This window comes from Pelobates fuscus, chromosome 6 (assembly GCF_036172605.1).
Source record: "Pelobates fuscus isolate aPelFus1 chromosome 6, aPelFus1.pri, whole genome shotgun sequence".
Classification (NCBI taxonomy): domain Eukaryota; kingdom Metazoa; phylum Chordata; class Amphibia; order Anura; family Pelobatidae; genus Pelobates; species Pelobates fuscus.
Genome location: NC_086322.1, coordinates 213,711,374 through 213,726,843, shown reverse-complemented (window position 1 = coordinate 213,726,843; position 15,470 = coordinate 213,711,374). Strand labels below are relative to the sequence as shown.

General features: G+C 40.2%; 2 protein-coding genes across 5 annotated transcripts in view; both read left to right on the top strand.

The window, feature by feature from the left end:
- SMIM18 (small integral membrane protein 18) overlaps positions 1-15,470 on the top strand; it is a 290,872-nt gene that overhangs the window by 43,736 nt on the left and 231,666 nt on the right. The gene's annotated exons all lie outside the window — the stretch shown is intronic.
- Positions 1-15,470, top strand: part of RBPMS (RNA binding protein, mRNA processing factor) — a 275,699-nt gene that overhangs the window by 135,166 nt on the left and 125,063 nt on the right. For all 4 annotated transcript variants that reach the window (XR_010091264.1, XR_010091263.1, XM_063458731.1 and 1 more), the window contains one exon: positions 3,546-3,608. Coding sequence is in view for 2 of the 4 variants with exons in the window: in XM_063458731.1 (XP_063314801.1) it covers positions 3,546-3,608 (63 nt within the window). In the remaining 2 variants the exon portion in view is untranslated. The remainder of the gene's footprint in view (positions 1-3,545; positions 3,609-15,470) is intronic.

Below are 15,470 nucleotides of genomic sequence, written 5' to 3'. Positions count from 1 at the left end.
AGTATAGTGGCAGTACTGCTTTTTTTCCTCTTTTTGTATGGATTAAATTACATACAAATCTCTGTCTGGTTCTTTTTATAACTGGTGTTTCCTTTGAGGTACAGGGGTTATATAGGCAGCAGGCGGGGCATATCCTATATATTCAAATTTGAGGGGGAGCTTCTTGTCCATAACAGAAGTTACATCCCACTTGTTCAGTACTGCCACTATACTAAGAAAAAAGGAATTTACTGTAAGTAAATTACTGTTTTTTTTGTTTGTTTATTCAAATAAAGTGTCAACCCTACCTTGAATATTCTGTTGAGAAAAAAAACATTTAGACCCTTTTCAAAAAAATTCTCTAAATCCATGTAAAATTTGTATGCATGTAATCCCACATTTATTTATAAATTCCACATTTATTTATTTATGTTTTCTTATTCCACATTTATTTATTGTTCTTACTGTTGTGCCGTAGGCAAAAGCTTTTTTCCTTAAGTTTCAGTGGATGACCTCTAGTCTGTTTTATATTCCTGTTAATAAATATAGCTGTTTGTACTGGCTCTGTCTAGTTTGTATAAACTATAGCAGAGCATGGCCTGTTAAATCCTTAAAGGACAACTGTCACCTCAAAAACTACTTTTAGTATAATAATCCTTTCATCAAGTATACAGTGGCATCTCCAGGATTCATACATGCGCATATATATATACACACACAAAGCTCGACAAATTCCAGGTCACCATGGCGACTAGACATTTTGCCCTGGCACCTGGCTTTTGTCAGCCCTTTGCTAAGCCGCACAGGAAACATTAAAGCCGGCTGCCGCGGGGAGCATGGAGGCGGCACGCGAGGGAGCAGTAACCTTCCTGCAGTTCCTTTCTGTTCCCTTGCACGCTGTTTACTGATATTATTATTATTATTATTTTATTATTTATATAGCGCCAACAAATTCCATAACGCTGTACAATGGGTGGACTAACAGACACGTGATTGTAACTAGACAAATGGGCACACAGGAACAGAAGGGTTGAGGGCCCTGCTCAATGAGCTTAAATGCTAGAGTGATATAATGTCACTCCAGCCCAGGCATCACTACAGAGAGCATGCAGGGGAGCAGAGAGAAACTGCAGGAAGATTGAGAGGAGACACACTGGACACCAGGGAAAGATCCACTCAACTCTCCCAAAGGTAGGAAGGTTGGGTGGATTTAAATAAATAAAATAAAAATAAATAAATAAAAATATCAATTTATGAGTTTGTGAGAAAATCTATGTGTCTCAGTGTGTGTGTGTGTGCCTGTTACTGTATGTCACTCAGTGTGTGTCTCAGTCAGAGATTGGGGGTGGAGCTTGCGTACGGGGAAGCTGCTGCACAGTGGTGGAACAAACGTGGAGTGGGCCCTGGCGCAAAAACTGTTTTGGACCCCTGAAGACACATGGCCATCGGGTGGCCTTAACTACATGGGCCACTCGATGGGCCGCAGTGTAAGCGCAACACCAGCACTCCCTATAGTTCCACCGTTGCGCCTTCCTTATTACAGGCAAGATAACCTGGAGTCTGTTTATGGTGTACTATGTTTAACTAAAGGCTGTACTGCGAGCACGTGCTCGTGTATAAGAGCTTTAGAGATTGTGTGTGTGCTGAAAGGACCTGTAAAGTGTGTGGGCATGTGCATCTAGGGGCTGCATTGTGTATGTATGTATGTATGTGTGTATATATATATATGAGAGAGAGAGAGAGAGAGAGAACATTTAACATTTTTTACTTTAATCATGTTTGAAAAAAATAGATAAATCGAATATTACCCTTTCCCTGATCTTACCATGCGGAGAGGGGGTGGCTGAGAAGGCTGCCTATCCATCGGGTACAGGGGAGGTCACTTACACATACAAACCCACAGACGGACCATACAAACCCACAGACGGACCATACAAACCCAAAGACGGACCCATACAAACCCAAAGACGGACCCATACAAACCCAAAGACGGACCCATACAAACCCAAAGACGGACCCATACAAACCCAAAGACGGACCCATACAAACCCAAAGACGGACCCATACAAACCCAAAGACGGACCCATACAAACCCAAAGACGGACCCATACAAACCCAAAGACGGACCCATACAAACCCAAAGACGGACCCATACAAACCCAAAGACGGACCCATACAAACCCAAAGACGGACCCATACAAACCCACAGACGGACCCATACAAACCCACAGACGGACCCATACAAACCCACAGACGGACCCATACAAACCCACAGACGGACCCATACAAACCCACAGACGGACCCATACAAACCCACAGACGGACCCATACAAACCCACAGACGGACCCATACAAACCCACAGACGGACCCATACAAACCCACAGACGGACCCATACAAACCCACAGACGGACCCATACAAACCCACAGACGGACCCATACAAACCCACAGACGGACCCATACAAACCCACAGACGGACCCATACAAACCCACAGACGGACCCATACAAACCCACAGACGGACCCATACAAACCCACAGACGGACCCATACAAACCCACAGACGGACCCATACAAACCCACAGACGGACCCATACAAACCCACAGACGGACCCATACAAACCCACAGACTGACCGCTCTACACACTCACCCCCATATGCACAATCTTACCCACGCCAAACACACACACACACACAGACTGAAGCACACACTGACTCGTACTTACCAGCAGCTGCCTGGATGTCTCTGTGCAGAGCTGAGATTCCTCTCCCTGTCTCTCCCCTGCGCTGCTCTCTATGATCCTGGAGGAAGTCCTCCCAGCACAGTGCCCCCTCTGGCCGCTCACTCGTGGGAAAGGATGAAAGGATGGAACATCGTTCCACAGTGACAGTACTGCTGCAGCTTGTGAAGGGAGCGCTCCCGACTTCAATTTCAATTGGGGGGGGACAGCATGATGTAGGCCCCCTCTCCCTCCCTCTAGTGATGTCCCTGTCTATATATGTATAGTATATGACAGGGTCGGTCACCCACATATATGCACCTTGGGACAGACAGTGTTTGAATGCCAACAGTTAGTCTCTATGGTCTTCCTTGCTTCACTCCCTGCACAGAAACTGGGAAGACCACAGAGACCAACTGGTTTTCAAACACTGACTCAAGGTGCATGTATATGGCTAAAGCCTCCCATCATGAGTTTTTGTCTTTTTCTTTTTTTTTATTATACTTAATTTTACAAATAATCTATTTTCTTTCAAAACTTGATAAATCGTTTTTCGTTTTTTGTAATAGTTTTGAGGTGACAGTTGTCCTTTAAGACCACATTATGTAAGGCTTTCTAAATGGTGGGCCATAGGCAACAGGCAGAAGGAAAAAAATCAGTTCACAACATTCTAATTCCTATATATGCCATTGCACAAACTGGGTACGGCATAGTATTGTTGATAAATATTACTGCAGTGGAGATAGAAAGGACTTCGCATTCATGGTAACATAAGCCCTTGATGTGGTATAATGTATTTTTATTCCTGTAGTGTATCTAATAATTATATCTTTCCTTTTCATCCATAGCCTGTAGGGTTTGTCAGTTTTGACAGTCGGTCAGAAGCAGAAGCAGCCAAGAACGCATTAAATGTAAGTGTCTTGACTATAGTATTGCATTATCACAGCATATATGTGAAAGGGCTTTTTTGTGTGTGTTTGTGTGTATATTTATTTATTTTTAAATTAATGTATTTTTATGTACAAATATATTATATACTGGTAACATTTTGACTGTTTTTCAGGTTTTAAATGCTGATGATATTTATAGAGACCTTCTAATACTGAAGTGTAATGTCTGTATTATTAGTATGGCTGAAGATTTAGGCACGCTATGGGTACCAGGGAGAGTGCACTCCGAAATAGTTTGACAGATAACCCATATAATGGTGCCCACAGACAATGACAGCAAGCTATAGTAGTTTTGTAGCTTCTCCATCTGTTTATAGTTAAATACTTTGACAGTGTACTGAGCCAGCATCATAAATATCTACAATCAGATGAAACTACTCCATTTCTGATAAAGAAAAAAGATGGTCTGTTATATGGATAACTGGTTGTGTAAATGATGGGATGAAATAAGAGAACCCCAGAAAAGGCTGAGCTCATGATTGGCTGTGAAGAGACAAATGGCAAGACCTTGATGATAATTGGGTATCCCCCGATAACTTGATCTTGTGTCATTAGACCAATACAATGTTCATCTGATTTGGATTCAGTTTAATATTATTTTCTCTCCAATTTAGACAATTACATGGCTATGGATGGCATGTCATCTCACAGCTAAAGAGTTTACATGCATTGTTTAGTATGAATAATAAATGCAGACAAAAAGATCTGTTTAGACCACACTATGGGACTTGCTCAGATCTTCCATATGGAGTAGGCATTCAGCATTCAAATTAAAGAGACACCATAGTCAATAGAACAACTACAGCTTATTGTAGTTGTTTTGGTAAGTATAGTCAGTCCATGCAGGCTTTTTACAGTAAACACTTCAGAGAAAAGACTGTGTTTTCATAACAGCCTAAGGACACCTCCAGTGACTACTCCTCAGATGACTACTAGAGGTGCTTCCTGGCACAGTGCTGCACACATTGATTCAATGCATCTCTGAGGAGATGCTGATTGGCCACGGTGGGGTTTGGCTCCGACCCCAGGCCTGTCTCCTTGGCTGAGATCATCAGAATTGACAATCTCAGCCAATCCAAAGCTCTCCTGTGGGAAAGCAATGTGATTGGCTGAGCTCATCACTTCTGATGATATCAGCCAAGGAGGGAGATCAGGTGCAGAGCCAGCACCAGCAGACTGAAATAAAGGTAAGATTTAACTATATTTTGGGAGGTCGGGGGAGGAGGGAGTCAGGAGGCTAGATAGTGTTTTTAACACTAAAGGGTCAGGAATACATGTTTGTGTTCCTGACCATATAGTGTTCTTTTCATTTATTTAGTGGTAAAAATAATGTATCGGAAAATATAGTTTGCCTTTACTTAGTTAAGACAAAGGAACCAGAAATAATATGATCTATACCATTGATTAAAATAAATATAATTTAGATTAGATTTGTAGTGCCTTTTTCCAATAGAGTATGGAACAGCTTTTTGGACCTTTTTAAATTATTCCATAATTTGGTGATCAATGTTGTCAGTTCCTTGGCAGATAGCAAGTGTTTCATTAATACCCAGTGAAATAATTTTGTGTATGATGAGGGCCACAAGTGGTATCCAAAGTATGACTTCACCTTAAAATTGCTAGAACTTGGAAAACTTCTGCCAACTTGCTTTATTCTGTAATATGCCACATCTTATATTGTTACTTCATTTGATTTATGTTGCTTATACAAGGGCTGTTTTGTATTGGGTATTGGGTTTTCTAGTTTCTTCTACATTCTCAGCCAAATGACTGATAAGATTAAAAAAAATTACATGTTCTGGCAACAGAAAATGTATCATTGCTTTTTTGATCAACAAAGAAAGAAATTGTATATCAATTATTGTGGACTAGGTATTACGGGAAAAAGTGGTCAATCAGGTGATGTGGACCAAGAGACTATTCCCACAATGCACAATCTGATGTAATCAAATATTCCCCAACTTGAGAATACAAGATAAAAATTCAAACATTAACATAGGGGAAATGTGTGGTCAAAGTAGTCTGCTTGGTGGTGCGAGTAATGAGTACAGCACCCCTCTCTTAATCATTATACTGGATTCTTGTACCTTTATGCCAATGGGAAAAAAAACTGACTTGAGAATAAAAATTCAACAAACCATTAAAGGGACCTATTGAAGGGACACGATAGGCACCAACATAACCCCACGTTTTGGTGTACAGATCATGCCCCGACAGTCTAAGTGCTCAATTCTCTACCATTTAGGAGTTACCGTAAATCACTTTCTTTATTTTGCCCTAGGCACACCTCCTTGCATGTGACTTACACAACCTTCCTAAACACTTTCTGTAAAGGAAATGTAATGTTAAAACTTTCTTTATTACACATTCTGTTAAATTTAGGATTTTTTAAACTCTGCTCCTGCAGTGTGTGTGATTAAAGTTAATTTTACAGAGCAGGAGATAAAAACTTCTAAAGTAAATTAACAACGGATTAAAGTTGGAACCATTCTTTCGTTTTATACCCCACCTCCTATAGACTGTAAACTTGTTTGAGCAGGGTCCTCTTCAACCCATCGTTCCTGTAAGTTTTCTTGTAAGTTTTCTTGTAATTGTCCTATTTATAGTTAAATCCCCCCTCTCATAATATTGTAAAGTGCTGCGGAATCTGTTGGCGCTATATAAATGGCGATAATAATAATAATAATGTAAGCTGTGTGATTAAAATCCAGGGGTTTTGTGGCTACAGCTACGTGGACAGAAACAAGGTGATTTCACTAATAAATGGCAGAGAACTGAGCAGTGAGAGTGCAGGGCAAGATAGCTACACAAACACTGCTTTATTAAAGGGACACTATAGTCACCATAACCACTACAGTTTAATTTTTCAGTGTAAGCGCTGCCTTCTGTAAGTTTCTGTATGTTCACTTTTTCAATATGTTAATTCATGTTTTTTATTTTGAGGTTGCTAATTTACTTATATTGTTGTTTCTCTTACATGGCTTTTTTTAATATATATTCTTTGTTTTTGCAAATAAATAACACAAATAATAATGGTCCACTTTTTTCTTTTACAAACAAGAATAAAACCTGCATTGATACAATAGGGAACAATAAAATACAAAACCAATATTAATACACAATATATACAAAATTTAACATAGAACAGATAGGAAATATATAATGAACCATAACACGTGCATTCTGTTTTGAGATATGTAGAGAGGGATCTCTTAAAAGACTTAAGGCTTGGGGAAGATTTGAAAGTGTGCGGTAGGTCGTTCCATAATTGCGGTGATCTGTGGGAAAAGGAGGATCGGGCTGCTTTCTTTTTGTATTGAGGTAGACTTAATAAAGTGCTGGTACTGGATTGGAGGCTATAGGAGGTGGGAACAGCCGGGGGAGAGCATTATATTCAGCTAGGGAGGGAGCTTCCCAGAAAAGCTCTTAAACACAAGGCTGGAAAGATGAAGGGTGCGTCTGGAATCCAGCGACAGCCAGACTAGTTATTTTAGCATGTCACAATGATGGGTCCTGTAATTACATTGTAGCACAAATTAGCAGAACGAGTTATACAATGTATTGAGTTTATTAATATGGGATTGCAGTGCAGGTGCATATATTACATCCCCATAATCAATGACAGCATTTGCTGTACAATCTTTATCATTACTGTAGGGCTTAGGCAGGATTTGTTTCTGTACAGGGCACCTAGTTTTGGATAAAGTTTAGATGCAAGTTTTTCTATGTGGAGGCCAAAAGATAGATTGGGATCTAACAACATACCCAAGTATTTGAAAGAGTGGACTGCGGTAATAAATAAATTAATTTTAGACACTCTAAGCCTACTTTGTTATTCACACTCCGCAATGCCATCTATAGCTAGTGCCATGGCTGTTGGCAACCTCAGTAGTGGGTACTGTATGGGCAAACTCAACCCATATTTATTTAAAGGTCAAAATATGGATCATGTTATCTGCCAATACATGCAACGTACATATCAGAACAGAATAACATGTATAATACGTTATATTCATTGATCTGTGCAAATGTGTGGATTTGTCTAGTACAGAGTTAAGCATATTTTTAAAAGCATTTTGCCAAAGTAATACATAATGTACCCTTGGAGTGCTGGCTCTGTTACTAACAGAGCATTCTTAGCACCATCACCACTACAGCCTGTTATTGTGTTTATATCCCATTGTAAAGCCCTACGCAATTTGATGGTGTTCTGGTACCATCACAGTGTAATTTGTCAAACTGTTTCAATTTGGAGAAGCCAGGTGGCGCTATCCTGGTTAGCATGGATGATCCAGGATTGCATTCATAGGCTGAGAGCCTTCAATTGAAGCACTCATCCAATGCGTGTGGTCCTGCTTTGTCCTGATTAGCCCACTAGAGATAACTGGATTTATATGTATGTGTTATGTATGGCCAGTAGGACCCTGTTAAGTTGTCAAACAGTACTAAAATGGTTTGACAAATTACACTGTCATGGCATAAAGGCACTCATAGCACCATAAACACAACAGTGTATTGCAGTGGTTTTGGTACTTGAAGTGTTCCTTTAAAGAAAACGTAATGATTAAAAAAAGTAAGATTTTATTAATAGCAGCAAATAGAAAAAAGTGAGTATACTATAGTATATACCTTCTCAAGATTGTGTGTCAGATTGTATATACTGTTTCTGTGCAGTAGTATGAATAGCTGTGTGTGTGTGTGTGTATATAACATGTCTGTGTGTGCTCATCATTGTATTTGTAGCAGTGAGTTAGTGTGTGTATATTTTATCAGCCAGTGTGTGTTTACTGGGTGCATTGTGTATACTGTATGTTTTACAATGTGTATGGTAGTAATGTGTTTCAGTGTGTGTCTGTACGTGCTATGTAAAATAAAAAGTGGCTATTCTGTCCCTAGTCCTTTCCCCACTCTCTCTCTTGTTACACTGCTGCTGTCCAGATATTTGTTCAGTCGGAGAAGAGAGGCCCATGCAGCGATCAGAGCCTCTCAGACCGTGGTCTGTATTTTTGCAGTGCCAGCCACACAGCCTGAAATACCATCTTGGTGGCAACCATCCAAAGCCATTGAAAGATACTCCAAGTGTTATAAGTTGCTGGTCCATTGCCGGTACAATATATAAGTTGGGTATTTTCCTGTGTCTGCAAGTAAAAGCTACTGTGCGGCATGCAGAATAAGTAGTCATCTTTAGAAAGACAAACATAGATTTTTCACATACTTCTTCCCCCTCTAAATTGCTCACTCCTATCACACATAGACAGCCAAGTTACAGAGCACACATCCAGAGTACATTACACTTTTTTTATTTTCTCTTCTGCAATTGGCGGTGTCATAGTTCTAGAGGATGTTACTTACTATGCATTCATGGATGTGCACCATATGGTCAGTAAATGATGTAAGTTTTACAGAACTAGAAGATCACACACATGCTTTTTATATATATTACATTACATGTCCCATTACAGCATCAAGGTCTTGTTGGGACAAGGGAATTGTAAAAAAGCTGGGTTAATCAGTGGAGCTGTAAGGTTGAGATAAAGCTTTTATTAAATTAAAGTGGATTTGTCATTTTTTTTTTATTGTTCTCATTTTCTGAATCGCACTCTTACTTTGCCTTTCCTGCTTAATTTCAAAGTTATACATAAGGTAAAGTAGGGACTACTTTTCCTTATCTTGAACCTGCAGATTGACAAAAGTTGTGAACTTTACTCAGGTTTCACTGCCTTTGTCATTGGAGTAGGAGTTAGGTACTCACCGCCATAGACATAGAACACATAGACGCTGCACGTCTATGGAATTGTGTGCTGAGCGGCGAGGAATGCGGCCGCCATCTTGGACCGGTCGCCGCTCTACTGAAGCTATTGAAAAACCCTTAGAAAGTCCATCTCACAAAAGGTAAGTGAAGGACTTGGGGCACTTATAGTCCTTAATACCCGTACCCCTTAATATCCCTAGTCCTACCCCTTAAAACCCTACCCCATTCCTCGCCACTCAGCACACAATGCGGCATCTATGTGTTCTATGTCTATGCTCACCGCCATCCAGCGCAGCGTCACGTTCTGTTGAGGCACGTCACTGCTGTCTTGCTCACGCCCAGGTCTAGGCAGTGAATGGCATATCCAACTCTTCGAAAGAATACTCGAAGGGAGTGGCAATCCATTATTAATAGATGCCAATGCAGCTCACACTATTTTGCATTTAAGAATAAGGGTTTGAGACTGCAGTCCATATCCCCATTGCCAGCCCCACCATGCTTCAGAAGGATATTGGAGAATGGAAAGAGTTCAGAGAAGGGCTACTAAACTGGTTCATGGATTGCAGGATACAACTTACCAGGAAAGGTTAAAGGATCTTAACATGTATAGCTTGGAGGAAAGACGAGACAGGGGGGATATGATAGAAACATTTAAATACATAAAGGGAATCAACACAGTAAAGGAGGAGACTATATTTAAAAGAAGAAAAACTACCACAACAAGAGGACATAGTCTTAAGTTAGAGGGGAAAAGGTTTAAAAATAATATCAGGAAATATTACTTTACTGAGAGGGTAGTGGAATAATCGTCCAGCTGAAGTGGTAGAGGTTAACACAGTGAAGGAGTTTAAACATGGGTGGGATAGGCATAAGGCTATCCTAGAGTTGAGATAAGGCCAGGGACTAATGAACGTATTTAGAAAATTGGGCAGACTAGATGGGTCAAACGGTTCTTATCTGCCTATGTTTCTATACTTGTGGTCTGGGGAAATTACCCACCTATCCCACCTGCCAGCCCACCAATGATCATAGGCCTTCCTTCTCCTTGATATCCAGTGTAATCCTACCAATTAACATCATATTTAGCTCTTTATATGTTGATGGTTTATATGTCAGTTAAGTGATCCTATGAATTCTATCAGTTATTTTCTCTCAGCCAGGCTAGACAAACCGATAGATATGTATTAGATCACTTTTATGAATAGTAATAATATTGGTTAATTTCAGATTGATTTATAACCTTTTTAATCATCTCCAGTGCTGTACAGTTATTATTCTATACTTAACACTTCAGATTTATAAATAAACGTTTTTCTAAATTTTTGGGATGAAGAGAATGTGTTTTAACTGTTCTTGAATCAAGACTAGTACCCAAGCGTCCCCATGCTATGTTCACAGGTTTGAAAGGGATGTATTACATTCAGCAGGCCTCCGGATTATACCCAGATATATTGTTTATTGTATCAGTCCTGTCTTCCCAGTTTAATGGAGACACTTTTGATACTGCAAGGGGTTCAATGAAGGTGTTTTGTAGGATTTATTACAGTATGTAATGTATTTACTTTTTAATTTAAGAATGACAGTATGACCTAACTTTCCATTAAAGAATAGTTCTTCAAACTAGTAACATTACACATATAGTTGTATGTAACACTCTACTTTGCGCCAGATCTGAGATGCAGAGCATGTGATTCTAAGGAATGTGTCTTACAAACATCTTGTACCTGTCTTTTCTCATCCTAACCCCAGACCTGTCGGTTTTACAATAACCTTTCCTCACTTCTGTTTATTCCTGCATTCTTCTGTTAATGCAGAGTTGAATGGGGAACACAGAAAGCTGGAACAGACACACAACTGATACAAAGATCTTGTTAATCATCTTAAAAAACAAATAAAGCTTAACTGAAATGATAATGCTAAAAAGTTAATTTAAAATACAGAACGGTTTTCTATTAACTGAGTTTTCAGTTACATGGGTATTATATTTATGACCATATTTCCATGTTCTTCCACTTTATAACAGTTGCTAAAAATTAGCATATATATAATATATGCTCATATATGACCTTCTTATCCGCAACTACATGAAACGGGAAATAAAGAGCAGCACTCACCGAAACCATGCCCCTGTCTGACACACAAACCATGATGGACAGCACAGCAAAGGACCCCCTCCATGGCCAGGTAAGCAGGACCCGCCAACAACACCCCCTGCGGAATAGGAGCATGTAAAGAGACAGTTTCAGCCTCTGAAGGGAGAGGGGGTATCCAGCCCCCGCCCAGAAACCCCCGGGGGGAAATTACAGGAGACCCACGGAGCATACGCACAGAAATGGTGCTTGTGTTAGGTCCGTTCTTCCCCTTGAGGCTCCTTTCTCACATATACTGTCTCTGTTGTTATGTTGTCTGCGATTGATTTTTGCTTCTTTTGCCACCTCTTACTTGCATCCACTCTACTTATCCAGTCTACAACTTCACATGTTGTACAGGTTTCATTCACACGGTTTCATCTCCTCATACCAGATTATTACCATACTCAAGGCGTTTCAGGGTCTGGGAATTTTCAATTTACAGATTTCCCATCAACGTCCAAGTATTTCAATCACTATCAGACCTATTTCATGCCTGTCATCAACCTTCAATGTAGGGCGATGACTGCTTGATCCAAGAATGAATCCGACTGCCGTTCTGGGGTCAAGAAGGAATTTTTTTCCCTAGCTTGTTGCAAATTGGAAAGCGCTTCAAACTGGGTTTTTCGCCTTCTTTTGGATCAACCGTTTTAATCACAAATGTAAGGTAGGCCGGACTTGGGGGACGCTAGTCTCATTTTCAGCTAAGTAACTGTCAGGTAGTCGTCGAGCCGCTATACCTGCTTTCACAGTTTTCTTGGGGTCCCAGATATTTCCCACAGCCACCACGTCATCTTGCAGCATTGTCTCAGGAAGTCTCACCTATTCATGCAGTCTATTGTTTACCCTCTCTACCCCACACTTAGTTTTCCCTAGTTGGCCAACACGTTTAACAGACCTTACTTCCCCTTGCCCAATTTAGAGTGCCGGATAAAGCGCCGGGCACCTAATTACTTGCTCGGCATTTACCATACAGCTAGGCAATTAAGGTTTTTGTTGATTGTTTTTAAGTTTCTGTCAGGCATCTATTTTTGCCCTCTTTTATTACAGGCCTACCACAACGTCGGTTCCGGCACACCACATCCAACTTTTTCCCCCCTTTCCTATACGGCCTTATTTGCCCCTCACACAAATGTAAAGGCTTGGCCTGCAGTTGTGGGAGGGACTTGTTCCCTACTTTAACCCCTACTCACCTTCCTCCTTCCCATACGTATTTTTAGCGATTCGCATGTCCCCACCCTCCACTCCCTCTAATTTATACTTTTAATTACACCTCATGGGGGGGCCCTCTTTTATTACAGGCCTACCACCACGTCGGTTCCGGCACACCACAACCAACTTTTTTCCCCCTTTCCTCTACGGCCTTATTTGCCCCTCACACAAACAATCTTTCTGCCTTCAGACGAGAAGTGAACGACTCTGCAGAGACTGCACTGAAAGGGTGAAACAGGTTCTGCATTTTTGTAATAAATAATTTCCTCTTTTACCGAGGGAAAGAAACAAACATTTTGCACTTAAACTAGACGGAAGCAGTCAATGTGCACATTACCTAGGTAAAGTGCGGAAAACTCTTGATTACGCACTTTAACTGAGCAAATCAGTTAATCTGCAGATTAACTAGGTAATGTGCACGTTAACTGATTTCTCACTTTAACTGTAACATATACACAAAGTAAAGGATAGAAGTCACCCAGAAGTGACGTGAGACACTCGGTACATGACGAGCATTCATGGGACATGTAGTTCTTTCTCCATTTTCAGCCACGTGCGTTACACCCGGAAGTGATGTATCCCAGCTAATACATCGCTATGGACCTGGGGGTATGTAGTTCTCCCTGTAGTGCTTGTGCTCTATGCGTAGTCCGGAAATGACACATAGCACAAAGGTTTATTATAGATGTAGTTCGTAGTAAACCGTTTTAAAATGCAATCAAGTAAGACAAATAGTCCTAAAAGTGGAAGAGGATAAAATAGAAAAAAGCAGATAAATGTAGATAGGAGTTAAGAGGTGTAGAAGGATCTAAAAAGTAATTATTAGATTTAACTATTATTAAGAGAGTAGATAGGGTAATCTGCCACTCTGATCGACTCAACCAGACAGTTTGCTGTCTCCCGGGTGCTCGGGTCCGGCATGTTGCCGACAGAGTGGAGGAATTATTGGGAGGGGCTGGGTATGACCCAGCTGTCATGGTCCATATTGGTACCAATGACAAAGTCAGAGGAAAATGGAAGGTCCTAAAGAGTGAGTTCAGGGATCTAGGAAGTAAGCTAATTTTCAGAAATATTACCTGTGCCGCGCGCTACAGCAGAAAGGCAGCAGGAGATTAGAGAGGTCAATGCGTGGATGAAGTCTTGGTGCAGGAAAGAGGGTTTGGGGTTTTTAGAGCACTGGGCCGATTTTGCGCTTGGGTACAACCTGTATAGTCGTGATGGATTGCACCTAAACGGAAGAGGGTCTGCTGTGCTGGGGGATAGGATGGCTAGAAGGTTGGAGGAGATTTTAAACTAGTAGTAGGGGGGGAGGCTCAAAGCAATCTAGAAAATGGAGATAGCATAGAAATTAGATCGGCCTTAGCTCAGAACAATGGGGGTGGAGATGGGAGAGGGGGAAGCTCAGAACAGAGGAGGTATGTAATATTGATTCACAAAAACTACAAATGACTCATGGCAATATTAAATGTATGCGTACTAATGCAAGGAGCCTATATAACAAAATGGGGGAACTAGAGGCAATAGCATACACTAAACAATACGATATAATAGGCATAACAGAAACATGGTGGGATGAGACACATGACTGGGCAGTTAACTTAAATGGGTACACATTATTTAGGAGGGATAGGAAAAACAAGAAGGGTGGTGGGGTATGTTTGTATGTCAGCCATGAGTTCAAGTCAAATCTTAGGCATGTGGAGTGTGACGAGGAAAATGTGGAAGCTTTATGGGTAGATATCTGCTTGGGGCAAACAAAGGGAAATACGTTATTGGTTGGGATATGTTATAAACCACCAAATATAAATATTAATGAGGAAGAACTGCTGTTAGAGCAAATTGGTGAAGCTGCAAATCGGGGGAACACATTAATTATTGGAGATTTTAATTACCCGGACATAAATTGGGATAGAGGGACTAGTACTTCATACGTTTTTTGCATGTGTTAAATGACACCTTTATGTCACAACTGGTACAAGGACCAACTAGAAAGGATGCTTGTCTGGATCTCGTTATAACAAACAATGTTAATCTTTTAACCAACATTCAAGTAGGGGAGCAATTGGGAAATAGTGATCACAATATGGTAACTTTTGAAATAAACTCAAAAAAGCAAAAGCATGTGGGGTATATTAAAACGTATAATTTTTAAAAAGCCAATTTTAATAAGATTAGGGCAGCTCTACAACATATCGACTGGCATAAACGCCTTAGTGATAAAAACACTGAGGAAAAATGGAAACTATTCAAACAAATATTAGAAAGGTACATTTCACAGTATGTACCATTGGGTAATAAATATAAAAGAAACAAATTAAAACCAATGTGGCTTAGTAGAGAAGTAAAACAAGAGATTAAAAATAAGAAAAGGGCTTTTAAAGCATTTAAATCGGACCAATCAGATGCATCCTATATAAGATATAAGGAAGCCAATAATACTTGCAAAAAGGCAATTAAAGTGGCTAAACTAGAAAATGAGAAATTGATAGCCAAAGAATGCAAAACCAACCCCAAACATTTTTTTCAAGTACATTAATTCTAAAAAAAACAAAAAATGAAAGTGTAGCTACACTGAAAACGGAGATGGGTCTGTTAGTCAATGAAGACCAGGAAAAGGCAGAAATTTTAAATAAATATTTTTCTTCGGTATATATTAATGAGGATCCTATGGCAAGAGATATGCATATGATTGCTGCAACAAACTTGCAGATAACTTGTGATTGGATAACT